General features: G+C 34.5%; 1 protein-coding gene across 1 annotated transcript in view; it reads left to right on the forward strand.

Moving 5' to 3' along the window:
• Positions 1-21,749, forward strand: part of LOC150107826 (Fanconi anemia group J protein homolog) — a 463,872-nt gene that overhangs the window by 404,845 nt on the left and 37,278 nt on the right. Inside the window, exon 23 of the mRNA XM_090391581.1 lies at positions 6,629-6,664. Within this exon, the coding sequence (XP_090247707.1) occupies positions 6,629-6,664 (36 nt within the window). The remainder of the gene's footprint in view (positions 1-6,628; positions 6,665-21,749) is intronic.

A 21,749-nucleotide genomic window follows, 5' to 3' on the forward strand; every position in this document is an offset into this window, starting at 1 on the left:
AAGTAACAGCGTTACTTGATCTTTGCTTGCTTTAAACCCACTTGCTTTTTTCTCAGGCTTTGCGATGTAAGTTCGACTAAGCATTTTCTTCCAAAACAATGCTGTTTCGTCAGCGTTAAAACACTCGATCGGGACAATATCCACCATCTTCAATAATTTTGGCTAACTTCTCTTGAAAATTTTTGGCTCCTGCTGCTGCAACCCCGTCTATAATTTTCACGTTATGAAGTTCATTCCTTTTTAAAAAACCGGTTAACCATCCTTTGCTAGCCAAAAATTCTTTATCAGCCTGGGAAGCAGAAGTAGATGGCTCAATTGCTTAATCTGTTCATAAAAACTGAAGAACCTTTTGTTTAATTAAATAACCACTTATAGGAATTCTTCAATCCAGATTACGAGCACTTGTTCCGTTTTTTCTAATAAAGCATCTCTTGAGTACAATGATAATTTGGCAGTTAATTTTATGCCAGAAATGACAGATTTTCTTATTGCGACTTCATTCTTTTTAATTGCTCTTATAGTAGATTCGCCTAAATTAAAATGTTTACCAATCGCCATAGATCCCTCTCCTTTTGCTAAGCGATCTAAAATTGCAATTTTCATTTCCAAAGAAATTGCTTTTCTTTGGTGCTTTTTTTCCCTCCATTGGGCCAAATTAAATCTTTAAAATAACAATTAGCAAAATTTAGACTTTCGATAATAAAAAGACAAACGCTTACTCACGTGCAAAATTAAACTTCACAGCACTCACTGTTTACACGTTATCATGTTATGCCAGAATGTGCTGCAACATGCTGTTCATTATGTACAACAGCGATGAACGAATTTGTCAACAACACACGTATAGTTACCACTTAAAAAACTACAATGATCATAAAAGAGAAGTTAATTTTCTGCCGTGTAATAATAACACATCCCACAATACGGATTGATTACCTTATTGTCGGAATGGATTCTCCTTCTGTTGACATGTGCAGAAGTGTCAAAGGGTCTCGTATCTGTGGGCATAATACACAAGTTTTGAAGTTATGCACCACATAACTTCAAATCTGCATAAAATGAGACCCGAGCGTATTTCATTCTGTTCACCCCTATCTCACACCATACTGCCTCAAAACCACTGGCATCCCTACTTTCTATGGACATAACTTGTATTCTATCATCAATAACACCCCTCCCCTCCCCTCCCTTTTTACCCTTTCTATCCTCATGAAACACATCATACCTGTACATCTCTATTCCTGTCGGGATGTCATCCTCATCCAACCATGTCTCACTTATTTCAACAATTTTTGGGTGAACAGACTCAATTAATGCAACCATTTCATCTGCCTTGTTTCTTACACTTCTAACATTTGTATACAGCAGCTCATTCCTGGATCTATAGCTAGTTCTGCTGATACCACTCATTTGATGTGATTTCTCAATTCTCAACTGAAGCCATTTCTCTTTCTGCTTATTCATTTTAGAACCCTCTTCAAATCCAACTGTTTAATCTTGATCCCAGGTCATCCCATTCCTTTCCTGTCTACACATGCTCTCACATCCTCTTGGAGTATCCACCTTTCTCAAGCTATGTTCCCTTGTCCATTTCCCTGTCCATCTTGCACCCATTCTCTATACTCATGCCACTCACTTCCTCATTCATAACCACCTCTTCAATCTCTCCCACTCTTCCACATCGCTTCCCACTTGATCAGATTCATTCTTTGTACTCACTTCTTTACCTTCCAGCAGCAGTCTCTCCAAGTGACTCACACCAAAACCACTCAAATGCAGTCCATCACTCTTATACAGTTCACTTCATCCTTCAAACTCATTCTACACATTAACAAACTGCACTCCTTTCTCATCATGCATTTCTGCTAACATATCATTCATAATCCTTGCTTGCCGCCTCATCTCACCACTGTCATACCTAGGCAACACGTTTACTACCTTTCCTATTAGACTGTTCTCTTTTATCTATCTAAGCAACCTCCTGATATCCAATCTGACGTACTCTTTGTTCTCAGTCAAGTTGTTTGTTCCTATTAAAACTACCAACTCTTTTTCTTGCTTACTTCTCATATCCAATGCCTCAATCACTACTCATTTTACCTCCAATGAAACATACCTTGTGCATCCTCTTGTCCAGCACACCTTTAATAATTGAGTCATCATATAACTCCACTCGCAGGTCTTTTGTTACCTCTTTTATACCAACATGATTTGTTTTCATCATTTTCACTCTCCCGTACATTTCCTGTATTTTCTCAACTTTATTCTGCATCCATTTAATCTCTTGCCTCATCCTAACCAACTCAACTTTGGATTTTGAACTCTCAAACCCTTTTATTCTCATTCATCCTTTAGAGTTTTCGTACTTTTGATCCCTGTGTTAAACTTTTGCTGTCATTCATTCTTTTGATTTTTCGAGCTTTGCATCACACTATTTCAGCTTTCATTCATTCTCTCAATTTCGTTGCCTTCCTCCACATTCACATCACAAATATTGAATGTTGCATTGTGTTGCACACCAGCAAGCATTATGTGTGTCTTCACTGGGGCTGTCTAATATAATCAGGAATAGTGAAAATAATAAATTTAATTATGGGCAGAAACTGAACCATTCAAAACATTTTGAGATGAATTTGATGCCAAATAGGATGACTTGCATCTGCACAATCCAGTCCATTGGTTTGGCACTGGAAAATGTTTTGTGAGATATTTCAAACTCCAGGAAAGAAGTTTATCTCTTCTTATGGGAAGAAATAAAATTTAGTTAATTTACTTATACTAACTAAAAGTCTTGGTGATATTGCTTTTCTTAGCTCGGTATCTTTCTTTCCTAACTTAAGTCACACAGCATTTGAATGCAATGAATATTGCTCTGCAAGGGAAAGACCAACATATCTGTACCTTGACAATTGTATAGTTAGTTTTCATAGCAAGCTGCCATTATTAAAATCAAGTCTATAAAGAAACAGTGTGACATCACTTCAAATCCTGCAAGGAGCTTTTTGATAAAATGGCAGTACTTGGTGAAACTAGATTTTAAAGTATTTGTTCTTCAGCTCAACACTTAAGAATTTTGATGATGGGTATAAACAATGTGGTGAACTCATACTAAGCATATGTCATGTCTGTTCGTAAGCCATTGAATATCGACATTAAATGCACAAACCTCACTTATCGGGTGGAATTACAAGGGATGTCTAGAAAGTTCTGATAAACACCTAGAACAAAAGTGATATTAAAGCAACTGATATAACCACAAGAAAGAACATATCTTAAAACTCCTTAACTAGCATGTTTCATTAAATTTTAATAATTTTCTTTTTCTTTTAGGATTACTTAAGAAGACATAAAATTAATTTTTGTTCTAGGTGTTTATCAGAACTTTTCAGACCCCCCCCCCCCTTCCCTCTTATGTGAACTTCAATCAAATATATACATTCTCATTTTCCTTTTACTCTCTTTTACTTTGCAGTGTCAAGGGTTTATTAATCATCGGACCTCAAACCGTTCACAGGATAAGGTGGTCAGCCCTGAATTTATTAGAGCTCAAATAGAGACTGCAGAAGAATTGTTTAAACATTTTTTCCATTGCGAAGTACCAAACATTAGAGATTTGGAATTAAAATTATTTTAGTGTTTTGAGGTACTTCTATCTGTGAGAGAGCATTTTCTGATAAGAAGTACATGAAGTCATGTACTTCTTGAACACAGGAACAGTATGAATGACTACTCTTGAACACAACTTTCAGTGGTGTTTAATCGTCCATAGTGCTTTAATTAAGTAATTTTTTATTTAAATTTCAGTTCTAATATTAATTAAGAGCTTAAAGGTTTAATAAATTAATCAGGACATTTTTCTATTTACACCATCTTGTATATTTTTGTATATATTTAATCGTGTCCGTGTGGTTAGCATAGTGGCTATGTGCTGCAACCATATGCCTGGAGAAGGAGTGTCCTAAGTTCGATTCCTGTCAGTGACGTGAGTAGCTGAAGGATCTTCCTCAGCCCTAGCCAAGTTAGTCGGTCTTGGGCATGGACAGTAGGGTTTTTTCCTCCAGTTTATCCTGGGGTTTTTCATCCCACAAAGCAGGCAAACCGGCCTTGAGAACTCAACACTATGGACATAGGATATACCGGGGTGTAGGGCTTGACCACCTTATCCTTTGAACGGTTTGAGGTCCGATGATTAATAAACTCTTGACACTGCAGGGTAAAAGGAAAATGCTAATGTATATATTTGAAGAAAATTGTGTTATGCCATCTCACTCTTAAAAACCTTAGACCATAATATTTAGATAGCATTGATTTAGTGAGATGACTGGGAAATAGATTAACTGATAGACAACAGGAAAACAGGGTCTGTTGCTAGAACTATTTGTTGTTTAAATATTCTTATGAATTTTAATTTCAAATATTAAGAGTCAATCTATAAAAATAGCAAGCTTTTATGGTAATAGAGCTTGCCCCTTGTGTTCCAATCCAAGGCTAAAATTAAGTTTTAACTCGTTAACATTTTCATATATTAAAAGAATATTGAAAAGAAATACCTGGTAATGTATTTTTTGAAGGAAGAGATGACATGCTATTTGGTGCTAGGCATAACATTTTCTTTGTTTTAATTTTCTTCAACAAATTTTATGTTTTTGGCCCAATTTTCGAGAAAAAATGTGGATCCCATGAGATACCATAAAAAGCTTTGCTTTTTTTTTTTGTGGATTGTCTGGTATAGGAGCTACATGAAAAAATTCAGAAAGTCATAAGTGTTATGATTTAAACTTCTCTCTTTGCTGCTGATGTGAAGTTTGGCAGAGTAATAGATTCTGATGACTTAAACTTCTCTATAAGATGTTAGAATGGGGTTAAAATTTTAATATGAACAAATGCAACTATATTTGATTTGGCAAGCAGGTGAAGTTGGAATGGAGAGTCTTAAGAAAAAGTTAATTTTTCTTTAATAGAAGGCATTTTGGTTAATAGGGAATTTAAGTTTAAGAATCATATTGTTATTGAATAAATTATAATACTGAAATTAACTCATGTAAAATATTATTTATTAGTATAATTCTCATCTGAGTATCACAGGCATCTTCATTACAAGGTTAAATAATAACTGACAATTCCAAAATGCACCACCTAAGTAGCTAATGCAAGATAACTAAAAAAAAGGTCATTAAATTTCCTAACTTATTAAAAATAAATAAAATAACACACAAACACACAAATTTAAAAAAAGTTACGAAAGATTAGCTGATTTAAAAATGTAACCCTAATATTTTCGTTGCCTTTCGACCAATCAGAAAAATCTCCACCTTTCTTTACTTCTCCAAAGGACAAGCTTCCACATCTCAGTTATCCAAGTGTTCTACCAGATTCCCTGCTCTCGTGGGTTATCTTATTTCGGACAAACAGGAAGATTTTTTTTTTTTATTCGGCTAGAAGAACATGTCTTATATTTAATACCTTGAACCTGAACAGTTCGGACTCGCAGAGCATGCCATCAACACTAGACATAGAGTTTATTGGAACAAGACAAGAGTCCTTCATAAAAGTTAGTTCCTCGTGGAACGGCTTTATAAAGAAACGCGAAACTTTACTTCACCCTCCTAACTTAAACAGATCCAATGGTCTATGTCTATCCCCTTTGTGGGAGATAGTATTTTTTAAATCAATTAATCTTTCCTACCTTTTTTTTTAATTGTGTGTGTTTATATATTATTTTATTTATTTATTTTGAATAAGTTAGGAAATTTAATGACCTTTTTTAGTTATTTTGCATTAGCTACTTAGGTGGCACCTTTTGGAATTGTCAGTTATTGTTCAATCTTGTACTGAAGACACCTGCGATACTCAGGCAAGAATTATACTAATAAATAATATTTTACATGAGTTAATTCTGGTATGATTTATTTAAATATGTCTACTCATGGTATTTTCTTATTGAAAATAATTTTCCTACCAGCACAACATTCACAATTGACTCTGGTAACCCAGGGGAGAACCAGAGGTCATCCCTGGAAACTGTATAAAGAGGGTGTGAGTAGGGGAGTGAGAAGCAGGTTTTTTTCATGCAGAGTTATAAATGATTGGAATTCCTTGCCTGAGAGTGTGGTGTCTGCAAGGAGTTTGAGTGTGTTTAAGACATGATATGATGAGCTGTGGGTGATAAAAGGACCTCCCAGATGAGTCTTTGACTCCTTGAGGTCTTGGGGTAATAATAATAACCCATTCCACCCTTTAATCACTCTCCAAATGAAAGAAAATCTAATCTTCACCCTTTACCACACTCTTATGTAATTTCCAGGGATGAGCCCTTGTCCTTCCTCCTCTAGTCAAGTGCCAAAATATTTTCTCTGCATCAATTCCATAAAACCTTTTTAGAAAATTAAACGTTTCCGTCATGTCCTCTATTTTCTGTCAGTCAACCAACTTTCAGCATCAGAGGATTCTGAATGATGTACTCTCAGTAGTTCACAGATCAATTTCAAAACTTTAGTTTCAACATATCTGGCTATAAAAGAAAAAAAAAATTAAAAAAATGGATTTATATCTTTTTCTTAGAATAGTTTGAATTTAAAATTTCTGAATGTATTTTTGTTAAAATTAACTGAAATCTGTATAATTTCAGATTGGAATTCCTTTTCCCAATGTTAAAGATATTCAAGTAAGTTATATACATTTTTCAGTAAGGTTTAGTATTATTTCTCTGGGTTATCCAGTGTGGTTATTAATATCATATTATAAAACTTTTAAGAGCATGCTCATCAGAATTACATTAAAAATATTATATATTTTAGGTATTGTTTCTGGGAAAATTCCCATGCTACTCTTCTTAAACACTATTATTATTATTACGGCTATTATAGCCTGTTTTAGGAGTGTCCCTTATTTTAAATACATTAGCTATTTTTACTCAAAATTTTTTAAAATATATTTTTAGGGCATTATGGGTGAGTATTGAAGGCAATTATAGCAGAATAAAAGAGGAGGATTTCAACGAGACACAGTACAAGGCAAATAAAACAATGGGTTAACCAATAACAACAGCAAATGCTGCATTTTAGAAGAAACATATCAAATATATAATAAATCATTTTTGATATTTTACATCGGATGAGAAACTCCCAAAATTTAGGGAGGGAGAGAGAGAGGCAATCATTCTTATTTAAATTAGGCCAGTGTAATTTTTGAATTTCCTGACAAATATATGAAAATAATCAGTGACATGTATAAAGGAAGTAGAAGTTGAGTTATTTCGACATCAAATAACATCTGAACGATTTGAGATAAGGACTGGTATGAGACAGAGTTATGTAATGTCTGGGGTATTGCTAAACACAGCCAGTGATTGGATAATGAGAAAAGTTATAGGTATAAGAAAGGGAACTTAAATGGAATCCTATGTCACAGTTGAAAGATGTAGATTATGCATGTGACATAGTCTTCATATAATGAAAATGCAGACACTGATATACATGTAAAATTGAAAACTTATGACACAGCTGAGAATGGTTGAGCTTAAAATAAATATGACTAAAAAGTTCTTAAATTGAACAGCAAAGAAATTAAAATCAATTAACATGCAGTAGAAGTTAAGAATTTTACATACTTGGGAGCAAATGTAGATGTGGAATGTAAAACTGACAGGGATGTAATGCAAAGATTGACAAAATCAAATACAAGGGTGGTCTGAAAAGTTCCCGGACTTGACCATAGATGGCAACACTACTGGTAAGTTTTTTTTTTTTCTAAGTTGGTACATCTGTCATAAGCATCCATGTGAAATTGCAAGTCATTCTATCAAATAGTTTGTTTTATACGGCTGTCTGAAGCAAAATGATGAATAAATGAAATGGATAAAAATTGAGTATCGTGCGGTTATAAAATTCTTTGTAAAAGAAGGTTTAACACTAAAAGAAATTCATTCAAAGTTCATAAAAGTTTATGGGCACTCTTCTCCTTCATTTTCCACAATTAAGAAATGGGCAGACGAGTTTAAACATGGCCATACCAGCCTTGAAGATGATCCACATGAAGAACTTCCAAAAAGTGTAACAACGCCGGAAATCATTGATCAAGCGCACGATATTGTATTGGATGACCGGCGAGTCAAAGTACATGAAATTGCTGAGGGTATAGGCATTTCAAAAGAATGTGTAGGATATATTTTTCATGAAGAATTACAAATGAAAAAGCTTTGCGCAAGATGGGTGCCACGCTTATTCACAGCAGATCAAAAACACACTTGCATGAAAATCTCTGAATAGTGCTTGGAACATTTTAACAAGAATAAAACTGATTTTGTGCATTGATTTATTACTGTGGATGAGACTTGTATTCACCATTACACACCAGAATCCAAACAGCAGTCAAAACAGTGGACAGAAGCCGGTTGTTCAGCCCCAAAAAAGACAGAGTCGGTTCCATCAGCAGGAAAGGTCATGGCATCGGTGTTTTGGGATGCTAAAAGCATTTTGTTTATTAATTATCTTGAAAAGGGTCAAACAATAACCGAGAATATTATTTCGATCTTTTAATCAGACTAGACAAAAAAAATTCATGAGAAAAGACCTGGTTTGCAGATGAAAAAAATCATCTTTCATCAGGACAATGCACCTGCCCACAAAAGTGTTTTGGCAATGGGAGAATTGAGGGATCTGCACTATGAATTGTTGGAACATACACCCCTATTCCCCAGATTTGGCTCCCTCTGACTTCTATCTCTTAACTATTCGAAAACTAATCTCAAAACTAAAACGCTTCCTTGCTGGTCAGCATTTTTCTTCAAATCAAGAGGTGATTGTAGCTGTAAAGGAGTATTTTGCAGATCTGACTGAGAACCACTACAGGGATGGGATAATGGTGTTGGAGCTCGCTGGAATAAATGTATTAATCTTAAGGGAGATTATGTTGAAAAATAAAAATAATTTTGAAATTATTAATTCGTTTTTTCATTGTTAATCTGAGAGCTTTTCAGACCACTCTCGTACTGCTTTCAGAAAATCAAATAATATACAGAAATCATCCAAATAGCATAATAAAACCAAAATAAAGCTCTTCAATAGCAATGCTAAGTCTATATTATTATATGCATATAATATTTCCAGGAAATATTTACAGGAGGCTGAAATAGTTTTCAAACAAAATATCTGCATAAAATATATAAAATATTTTAACATTTTATGCAGATAATTAACATTTAACAAATGATGATCTACAGAAACTTGACTGAGCTAAAAAAAAAAGTACTACCAGAGATTCCAAGAGTAGGGATCTCAGATGTCCTATTTTTGGCTAATGCGTCCCGTTGTCGTGAGAAAAATCTTTGGGACAACTTTTTGTCCTGTATTTTAGAGTTCAAGACTGAATAACAAAATCGATGAGTTACAATTTCTATTCTATTACAAACATCGCTCTCCGTCATTACAGGGAATTGTAGACGCGTTGTTAATTTTTCAAGGCGAGTGATGGCAACACTGCAACAATGATATGTTCATTAGAACAGTGCACATGTGCATTGCCATTTTGGCATGTGTTGCGATGTTGGCTCAGCTTTAAATGCACGGAACGGTCCGCTTGACCCATGCCATTTCAGAAGCTTGCTCTGAGAGAAACAGGTTGGTGCTTGCAGAGTATTAATTACTGTACGCTGCTGTTAAAATGTATGGTTTCTCAATTCTCCTGTGGCCCTGTTGAACGTTGAAAATGCCGAAAAGGAAGGGTGATTATACAGATGCTTTAAAAACTCACTTTCTGTTTTCAAAAAAAATCTAAATTGGACGAGACATAAAGTGAAGTGTATGGTTTGTGGTGGTTTGTTTAGTGTCGAGCATTGCAGAAAGTCCAACATTACCCAGCACATTGCTACGCAAAGACATAATTCTGCATCTCGAGCTAGTACAAGTGCAAAAGTCAGTGATTTCTTTACCAAGAAAGAGATGGGGGAAGTGGAAAAGAATCTTGCTGCAGAAGAAGCAACTTTCGCGTATCACACGTGTTTTCACTACCAGAGTTTTCGATCAATGGATTGTACATCTAAAATAATACGTAAGGTATATGATAGAAAATTTACGTGTGGGGAAACAAAAACACTAGCATTAATTGTAAATGTTTTGGCTCCATTTGCAATTAAGCAATTCAAACTGGAAATGGAGAAAGCAAATTATATATCTATATGATATATTTGATTTACTATTTGTTTACTTATACTTAGTAAAGTGTGTGCATATTAAACCTTACCACACACACACACACACACTTGGAAAGTTAGAATCATTTTGTAAGACTGGCATATGTGATGGATGCATACTAAACTTTCACCCTCAGTCATAAGTATTTTTTTCCAATGTATCTGGGATCCCTATCCAAGAGTGGCTTTGACAGGGCCTAAATTAACTTGGTCGAGAATGACAGGAAAGGAAAGAAGAATGGCTGGCTGGGAGAGCTAGAGAAAAACTGAATTGATATTACACAACATGTATCTGGAAAAAAGGGATCTTGGCATTATGTGCTATGAGGCATGAAGAGGATAAGTAATTTAGTAATTTTAAAGAAACATTCATGTTTAAAATTGCTCCTTTGCAGAAAGTGAGCCATGTCCCAAAAGATACTGTGCTGTGAACAGAGAAACTGAATAAAAGATGCTGTGTTATCAATAAAAGAAGCTTAACAGAAATTTCTTTAATTTTTTTCAAGAAAATATGTGGAATTCTTGGTACATGATCTAGATTGACCAGTAGATGGGAAAGGAACTTAGCCGTTCTATATCTAAGAGAGTCGACAGTAAATAACTCCTTGGATGACTATTTGTTTTCTGTATAATTATTTTCCTTTGGAAATCGTTATTTCTATTTTGGCTTCTTATAGTCTTATATTTACCTGGCCTCCTCATGCCAGGTGAAGGAATTGGAATGCCAGGATATTATTAGTGCTTGGGAAATTGTGAAGGAATATTTGTTAGCAGCAATAGTAAGCTATATTCCACAAGTGAAGAAGAAGGCACAATTTGGAGTAAAGTGGATGACAAACAATATTAAACAGGAACTGCATGTGAAAAAGAGGCTATGGAAGAAATATAAGGTGACAGGTGAAGAGCAGATGCATGAAGAATATAAGACACATGCCAGGAGAGTGACTAGTATGGTAAGGAAGGCAAAACTGGAATATGAGAAGAGATTGGCCCTAAGATCCAAAGAAAATCCTAGGGAATTTTTAGCTATGTTCCAGTAGATGGAGGAGAAATGATTGTCGAAGAATGACATTATGGGATAAAAATGGGAATAGGGTGACTGATGCAGAGGACATAGTGGAATTGTTCAATGAACACTTTATTGGTGTATTTCATCCTGGAGGAGTAAATTTTAATACTAGAGGGATAGAGCAGGTTCGAGGTTCAGAAGTGCAGGAGGAGAGCATGTTCCAAATATTGAGTTCTCTGGATTGTTGGATCGTCCTTCCTGTCTTTTGATCTGCCATCTTGCTTTAACGTTGTTCTTATTAAAGTTAATTAATTGTGTGTTGAATACCAATCCAATAGGGAAATTTCTATTATACTGTGCCACCCTATATTTAGATTAGTCTATGCAAAATAGAGTAATCAAATATTAATTAACTTTAGCAGTCTAATGTTTATATATAGGCCGAATTTTACATTACATTTGAAGTTCCCGCTAGGTCCAATAATTTTATGAACGGTGCAGTGGAAAAGAATCAGGCTAACAACAAATTTAAATCAATAAAACAAAACATTTAATTCAGGATTATATAATATATACATAAGCATACTTTGGATACAAGATACTGCAAAATTAACTCTGTTTATCAACTCATGACATTCACTCAATTCTTGGTTGAAACACTGAGCTTCAGAATCTAATTTCTCCCTAATAGGCAAAAATAGTTCTAAAGTTCATTACCACTGAAATTCACAGCAAATATTTTAACAATTGTATTCTTTATCTATCCCTTAGTCAGAAATCAAATAGTTCAGTCTAGAGATAGCTATCACTTTAAAGGGGGGGGAAGACTATTAATCTTCTAGCTTCGGCTAATTTCAGCATAAACACCACAGTTAATGTTAGGATTTAACAGATGGAGATAATTCTTATAATTTCACTGTAAAATGCTATAAAGTACAACTATTCTTACTGGAATAAATCTTTGCACATATTATTCACTGAGGCATACATAATACTTTAGTGTTGGATTCTGAATGAAGAGAAATTAAAATTAATACTCCCTTCAGAATCCAACATAATCCACCATATCAAAGGCTACCTTTGTAGATATTATTTAGTGTAAATCTCTTATTATAAACTATTATTCATATAATTACCTTTGAGTTTTTTTTTATTTAATTATTTAATCTAGGATATGTATTAATAATAGAAAGGACTCTGTGTAAAAATAATGTTTAGATTATTTTATTTATTCCTATATTATTAGTAGAAGAATTTGTGTTCATTATATATAATAGTATATTATTTGAATTGAAAAATACCCTCTTATTTTTTTTATTTCTGTATATAAAGGTATAATGTTATGAAATGCTTATGCTTATGTACTACTCTAGTTGTTGTCATGGAGATGGAGTTAAAAATAGAAGGCGCGAGCGCAAGAGTTACGGACATGAGATGAAATTGATATGAACTGGACGGTGAGAACAGGTTTTGGTGGGAAAAAGGAGTGAAAGATATAAACGGAAAGCGAGAGTAAACAAGGACACACAGGAGTTGGTCAGTAAGTCAGTCAGAGAGTGAACACTAGAACAGAAGTGACTGAGAGATGAGGAAATAATTTATTAGCAGCACGAAGTTAAGTAAGAGTCTGTAGTACAAAAAAATTAAGTGCTGTAATCAAATTATGAAGGATCGAGATGTAAATTGGCAACCCAGAATATTGATATGGAATTCTGAAGTTAATGTTGTATTCCAGAGCTTTCAAGGAAGATTAGTGGAAAGCTGATTCTATTGCAAAGTAGTATATGAGGAATAAGTGAATTTTCTAGTGCAAGTGTGTCTGCATTTGTGATGTGTTGAAATTAAAGATTAAGTTAATTTAAAGAAGATTACTTTTGAAATGTGTAGCTCCAGTGTGATAATTAACTAAAGTTTTAAGTGTGCCTCAGTGAATAATATGTACAAAGATTTATTCCGGTAAGAACAATTGTACTTTATAGCATTTTAGAGTGAAGTTATAAGAGTTATCTCCTTCTGTTAATTCCTAACATTAACTGTGGTGTTTATGCTGAAATTAGCCGAAGCTATAAGATTAATAGTCTATAAAGTGATAGCTATCTCTTGACTGAGCTGTGTGATTTCTGACTAAGGGATAGATAAAGAATACATTTGTTAAAATATTTGCTGTGAATTTCAGTGGTAAAGAACTTTAGAACTATCTTTGCCTATTAAGGAGAAATTAGATTTTGAAGCTCAGTGTTTAACACCAAAAGTTAAGTGAATGTTATGTGTAGTTGAACTGAGTTATTTTTGCATTATCTTGTATTCAAAGTATGCTTATGTATATATTATATAACCTTGCATTAAATGTTTTTGTTTTATTGATTTGAATTTGTTGTTAGCCTGATTCTTTTTCACTGCACCGTTCATAAAATTATCGGACTTAGCGGGAACCTTAAATGTTGATGTTAAACTCGACCTATATAATAAAATTGGATAGCTAAAGTTAATTAATATTCGATTCCACTATTTTGCATAGACTAATCTGAATATAGGGTGGCACAGTATAATAGAAATTTCCCTATATTTGGCTTAGTAATCATCATATAATTAATTAACTTTATTAAGAACAACGTTAAAACAAGATGGCTGGTAATTAGTTTACGGAATTAACAACGCAAATGAAGTATATTAATTAAAGGTAACTTTAATGAATCACTTCTATATTTCGGCAACGTCACATTGCCATCTTCAGGAACATAAAGATATGGTTCCTGAAGATGGCAATGTGACGTTGCCGAAATATAGAAGTGATTCATTAAAGTTACCTTTAATTAATATACTTCATTTGCGTTGTTAATTCCGTAAACTAATTACCAGTTATGTCTAACCAACGTATAAGCCTTGCTACTAGAAAACAAGATGGCGGATCAAAAGACAGGAAGAACGATCCGACAATGGATAATTATCACACTGGAGCTACACGTTTCAAAAGTAATCTTCTTTAAATTAACTTAATCTTTAACTTCAGCATATCACAAATGTAGACACACTTGCACTAGAAAATTCACTTATTTGTCATATACTACTTTACAATAGAATCAGCTTTCATTTATCTTCCTTAAAAGCTCTGAAATATAACATTAACTTCAGAATTCCATATCAATATTCTGAGTTGCCAATTTACAATTCGATCCTTCGTAATCTGATTACAGCACTTAATTCTTTGTACTGTTTCTTACTTAACTCCGTGCTGCTAATAAATTATTTCCTCATCTCTACTTACTGTTCTCAGTGCCGTTACTGTGCTCGGTGCTCCAGTTGTACTCAGTCCCTAGTTCTAGTGCTAACTCTGCCGACCCACTGCTACTCACTGCTGTTGCTTACTCTCGCTTTCCATTTATATATTTTCACTCTGTTTTCCTGCCAAAACTTGTTCTCACCATCTAGCTCATATCAATTCCATCTCGCATCCATAACTCACGCACTACACGCTCGCTCCTTCTATTTTTAACTCCGTCTCCGTGACAACAATTAGAGCAGTACATAAGCATTAGCATTACATAACATTATACCTTTATATACAGAAACTAAATAAAAGGATATTTTTCAATTTAAATAATATATAATTAAATATCATGTACACAAATTCTTCTACTATTAATATAGGAATAAATAAAATAATCTGAACGTTATTTTTATATGGGAGTCCTTTCCATTATTAATACATATCCTAGATTAATTAATTAAATAAAAAACTCAAAGGTAATTATATGAATAATAGTTTATAATAAGAGATTTACATTAAATAATATCTACAAATGTAGCCTTTGATATGGTGGATTATGTTGGATTCTGAAGGGAGTATTAATAATTTTAATTTCTCTTCATTCAGAATCCAACAGGATGTCAGTAAAGTTGTGGGACTGAATGGTATTTCACCATGAGTTTGAGAAATTGTGCTAAGGAATTGACAACTCCTTTGACCTAGCTTTTCAATGAAAGTCTGGCTACAGGAAAGGTGCTCAGGGAATGGAATGAAGGTAAGATAGTGCCATTGCATAAGGATGGTAACAGACTGGAAGTGTCTAATTATAGGCCAGTTTGTGTGTCAGTAGTTGTTAAGATCTTGGAGAAATTAGTTAGGGACCGTATACAACTGGGCAGATGAGGGTAATGTTATCTGTGAGAGTCGACATGGATTTGTGAGGGGGCACTTTTGTTTTAGTAATATGCTAGCCTTTTATAATAAAGTTACAAGAACATTAGATGAGGGAAAGGCATATACTGCCATTTTCTTGGATTTAGTGAAGACATTTGACAGGGTGCCACATGATAAGCTGATATTTAAGTTGCAGCACATGGGTTTAGAGTCAGGTTGGTCAATGGGATTCAGGATTGGCTTTCCGATAGGTATCAGAGAGGTGTGTATGGTGGGGCAGTTTCAAGGATGCAGAGAGTTACAAGTGAAGCCCCACACGGCTTAGTACTGGGACCTATATTCTTTAACTTTATATCAGTCACATTGACAGTGGATTGCAGGAGGATATTCAGTTGCTTGCAGATGATGTGAAGCTGGGAAGGGTTATTAGTAATGGTGCAGATGTGGTAGTCCTGCAAGAGGATTTGAATAAGCTAGACAGATGGACAAATGAATGGGGGTGTCGGTTTAATGCAGTAAAATGTAAGGTCTTGAGGTTCGACATATCAATGACATTGTCAGTGGATTGCAGGAGGATATTCAGTTGCTTGCAGATGATGTGAAGCTGGGAAGGGTTATTACTAATGGTGCAGATGTGGTAGGCCTGCAAGAGGATTTGAATAAGCTAGACAGATGGGCAAATGAATGGGGGTGTCGGTTTAATGTAGTAAAATGTAAGATCTTGAGGTTTGGTACACATCGATTGGACGCTGCATACTCTATGGGAGAAGCTATACTGGAGGAAGTAGGGGAGACAATAGATCTGTGGTTGATGATTGATAGAAACCTGAAATTTAGGGGACATATTGCAAAGGTGGTGAAGTTAACAGAGAGGATTGCTGCAATAGTGAGAAGGACACTGACCTGCAGAGATAAAAGAGTTATCATTCCATTGTATAAGACCCTTATCAGACCACACACTTAGACTATTGTTCTCAGATTTGGTCCCCAGGATTTGAAGGGGATAAATTAACTGTGGAAATGGTACAAAGGCAGATAACTAAGACAGTTTCAGGATATGATTGATACTTTTAAACCGTTAAGAGGTGGTTACTGGGTTGACACTGGGGAGTTCTTTCATTTGGTTGAACAGCAGGAAGGAGTGATGACAAGGGAAGTTATGAAAGGAAACTGTGAGAAAGAGGGTGAGAAGTAGTTTCTTTGCATGGAGGATGGTTGAACAGTTGATGCTTTGCCTGATAGAGTGGTGAGAGCGAGAATGGGCAATGGGTTTAAGGAGTAGTATGATAGACTTTGTGTTTCAGAGGAGGGACCTCCCACGATGAGTCTTGATAGACTTGTTTCCTAGGAAGTCAAAAGGAGTCTTTTGACTCCTTGGATGCCTAAATAATAACAATAATAAAATGAACAGCACAAAGAAAAACCGCAATATACCTCTGCAAAAAAAAAAAAAAAGATATTTCCTTATATCACTAAATCTAAATAAAGTTAACATAAAAACTGATCTTGGTATACTAGATGATTGATTTATTTACTTTTTCTAGAGAAGAGATGGTTACAGGCTGTTCATACTTCCGAAAATCGAATGAAAAACACAAGTTAGGTTGAGCCTCTTTGAAATTGGTTAAGTATATGCACAGCCAAAAGAATAGGGAAAGTTTTGCGGTGTGTAAATATTGTGAATTCCACCAACACTGATGATATGAAGGTTCTTTGCAGAAATATAAACCTGTTTTTGTCTGCAGTATACATATTTAATATCCCGTGAAATGCTCCTTAAAACATTTCTTTGTTATTCATAACAGAACTGCAGATGCACCTGCTCAAGGAGTTGCATGGCCATTTGTCTATCAGTTGCATTTCTTCTTATGTTATGATCCATTTATTTATCACTAGGTTTTCAGTTATCTCAGAGTGACATTGATAATCTTGTATTGTTATTCTCCAACCATACTTCTTATGGATGACTTTTATGTACACAATACTCTGTGTTTGTAGTGTCGACACAAATGGACAAGACTGAATTGTTGAAATTAATGCCCTCCCTCTCTTCTTAATAATGGACGCAATGTTCTTGTTCTTTCAAATTCCTATCTGCTAATTTCTGTTATAGATATCTAATGCATTCTAATTCCCTGCCATTCTCCCACCTTTTTATGTATTGTGTTTTGGTGGGTTTATTTCCTATTTATGTATCACGTATAGCAATGCTTTGTGCTATCTCTTCTATGTACAATCCACATCTACTACTTTATTGTGTCAAATGAAGACCTTTAATTTTTGATTATGCTGAATTCTTCCCAGCCACATTGGAATGAATGAATGAATGGAAATGTTGAAAGTAAATGATTGTAGATGCTGGTGGTTTGGTCATCTTTGTACAGACTACACATACTGAAGAATGAATTGCTTGAGACTAAGCCTGAAATTAATCATTAATAGTGTAATCTATTTAGAGCATTCTTATTCATTGTTCCACTTGTCTCTCCATATCCTAAACGCTTCTGAAGTGCCAGGACTTAAGAGAGAAAGAGCAATTTTTACTAAATGTGACATATGCAATCAGGCAGATTTTGTCAGACTTGGACAAATTGTGTAAATTTTTTTTAACTTTTTACTAAGAATTCGTTTACATAATCCTATTTGATCATTTGATTGTAAATTACATTTATGATTAAATAAGCAAAATCAAATGGGCAAGAGGACTCCCATCCCCCTGCCAATTTTTTCTTGGAAAATTTTAGAAAATGAGCCATGGAATCAGTCTGGCTCAAAATAACAAATTTGGTATTTTTTATTACTTTATATACTAGCATAGCTTTTTCTGTCCTTGAGTCTTGAAAGCTGAAACCAGCTTCAACATCTTAGCATCATTTCATCATCACCACCATCAAATTCCTGACATAATATACCCTCAATGGATGTACAGAATATGATAGTACTATATGAAAAGTTTACATCATTACTAACTTCCTATCTACAATTTTCCTCCAAATCAGTCTGTCTGTTACCTGTCCCAACATTATCAGATCTTATATTTCTGTCTTCTAAGGCACTTTTTACTTCACATATATCTTCGTCTTCCTCTTGGTCTTTTTCCTACCAACCTGGCAGAGAACACTTGTATTTACTAATCTTTCCTCTCCCATTATGTTTAAGTGACAATGCCACCTGAGATTAGCTCTACTAACACATTCCTGAATGTTAACAATGTCAAGTCTTTCCTAATATCCTCGTTTTCAATTTGATATTGCCATTGATGCCATCTGTTCATGCCCCTAATCTTTCTGAGGATTCTCATATCTGCAGTCTCTAGTCAAGTGCTTTATTTCTAACCCTGCTCTCTCAGATTCATTTAAGTTAAAATTAGTTTAAACACTGTCTTGTATACAGCTAATTTAGTGTTTCACTAATTTCTCTCTTATTCCATATAAATTTATTCAGTTGGCTTCCTACCAGCTTTAGCAAGAAGAGGGCCCCCCCCCCCACCCTTGCCAATTTTTTCATGGAAAATTTTGGAAAATGAGCCATGAAATCAAATCTTCTATCTGGCTAAGATATGTAGCTAATGTGTCTCCATTTTGGCCTCTTGGCCGACACATTACACTCCTTCCTCAGTCACCTCAATAGCCTACATCCAAGAATCCGGTTTACAATGGAAAAGGTAAATAACAATAGTTTACCCTTCCCTTTCCTAGACGCCTTAGTAATAAGCTTTCCAAATCATAACCTTTCCTTCACTGTATATAGAAAACCTACTCTCACAGGCAGATACATTCACAAACTCTCCCACAACCACACACCCCTCTCAACATATTATTATTATTACGGGCAGCTCCAAGGAGTCCTTAGACTCATCAAGGGAGGCCCAACATCATGTCAAGAACAACTATTCAACATTCACACAGTATCTATCATACTTCACCTTGAACTCATTTACAGTCATGGTGCCCACAATAGACTCTGGCAGCTTATTCCACTCATTTACCACTCTCCAAGTAAAAAACCTAGCTCTAACACCCTTGCTAACCATACTTTTACCAAGCTTCCATGGATGGCCCCTAGTCCTCCCATTACCAGTCCTATTCTCAAAAATATCTTCTGAATTAATCTTATAGAAACCCTTCAGTAATTTGAATATCTCAGTCATATCACCCCTTTTCCGCCTATCAACCAATTTCTGCAGCCCACAAATCTTCAACATGTTCTCATAAGGTTCATTCCATAGACCTGCTATCATCTTGGTCACTCTTCTCTGGATCCTCTCCACCTCCTCCCCATTAAGAAGAAACCCTGGCGCCCATATCTGGGCACAGTAGTCTAGATGATGTCTTATCAAGGCTCGATACAGAGGAACAATAACCTGTTTGTCTCTGCTCGTTAAAGTGTTTTTCAGCAATCAAGTGATTTGATGAGCTGATTTTGCCACTTTTGTGATGTATCCCCTAAACTTCAACTCCCTATCCCCCCAACACTCCCAAATCCCTGGCCTCGTCAATCTCCTGAGTACAGTTCCACCATGTCATTATTAAAACTCTAACCAATAGAGCCGACAATCTTTGTTCTAGTGGAACTTCCCTTTCAACCCAGCTCAACCACATACACAGTACCTTCCTTTCCAGTGGCTACAGCGATTACGGAATTAAAAAAATAAATAGTTAATAAATAATAAATTACACAATAACCACAGTAATTAACTTTAATGAAATGAATTAATTACTCTGGTTATTGTGTAATTTATTATTTATAATCATGCCACAGGTATCTTTAAAGATTAAAATAAATAGCGCTTCACCCATTCCCCAGCCATCTCTTCAGAATGATTTCAGAAATGCTATCACCATACCTAACATCCGTGGCACATCAGAAAAAATAGCCAGGTCCTTAAAAAAAGTACAGCCTCCACACAGTGTTTAAGCCCCGCCATAAACTTACTACCCCTAACTGTTCTACCAAAGATCTCCCACCTCTCTCTCAGTACCTGGAGTATATAAAGTACCCTGTTTCTCAAGCTGGCTCACTTTGGACAAGCAGGTAGATCAGCAATCATCCATTTAGAACACAAATCGTACATCTGCAATCACGACTGTGGTCAATCTGGCCTTGTAGAACTTGTTTTGGATACAACCCACAGGATCTCCTGGAAAAAATACACTGACTGTTAGTAAAAAATATTTTTTTTTGGGGGGGGGGGTGCAGTCTGGAGTATATTTCAGTATTGGAATAGAAACAAAACTGTTTGATATCTGAAATGTAGAGGGGCTGCTAGAGTAGATGATATTTCACAGAAATATCAAATATGGAGATATAAAAATTTTATAGCAGCTCATCATCATAATGCTAATTACAGATAATAGACAATATTGGTCTGTTCCAGTCTCATTATCCATGTTGTAATATGCTCTGTTGAGGCTTATCTGAACCACTTGGTTTATATTTTATTAATTGCTTAGGATATTGCTTAGGACATTATTTTTAATAATGTGTATTTTGCAGTTTTCATGAATCTCATTTCACTTCTTTTTATTCTTTGTTTATTGCTCAAATTTGACTGCTAAAGTATTGTATATTTTCAAGTGTGCTTCTTTTTGTACAATATTTGGATTGTGTTTTCTATTTAACAGGCATATAATCTATAAAAATTTTTAACTTTTTAATTTTATGTCTTTCACTTTCATATGATAACTACATAATAACATGTATACCACAGTAAATAATTTTTTTATTATGTAAATATTTCGTCTTATGTATCATAAGATATTATCAGTACAATTATCGAACAACAATAGGAATCGAATTCAAAAAACAGTATCCTGCAGGCTTAAATTGGAATTCCTGTTAAATTGAGATTCCAATTTAAGTGTTTGCACTACTGAGTTTTGAATTAAATTTCTATTGTTGTTCGATAATTGTACTGATAATGTCTTATGATACATAAGATGAAAATTTACGTAATAAAGTTATTTACTGTGGCAGACATATTATTCTAGTTATGGATACACCACAGGTTTCACTATATAAAAAAAGTCCTTCATATGATATTTCACATCCAAGGTAATTGAAAGTATTTATCTGTTCTGTTATTTTATTATTAATAACTATTTTAGTTTTATCTATGAATAATTTCATTCCAAACTGTTCTACTATAATGTTTAAATTATATATTGCTGTTTATAAATTGTCTTCCTTATCTGATATTATTATCTGATCATCTATAAATATTAGCATATTCATTTTGTTATTCCTGGAAATTTCTATAACTGGATTATTTAAGCTGTTCAGCTGTATTAATATTTCATTAATATAAATATTAAAATGTGTTGGAGACAGAGGGCATCCCTGTCTTACTTGTTGGTTTAAAAATTGTTTTTCAGACATTTTTTCATTTATTTATATTTTTATTTCATTAT

The sequence above is a fragment of the Typopeltis vanoorti genome, chromosome 4, assembly GCF_054136105.1.
Source record: "Typopeltis vanoorti isolate ZY-2024b chromosome 4, IOZ_Tvanoo_1.0, whole genome shotgun sequence".
Classification (NCBI taxonomy): domain Eukaryota; kingdom Metazoa; phylum Arthropoda; class Arachnida; order Uropygi; family Thelyphonidae; genus Typopeltis; species Typopeltis vanoorti.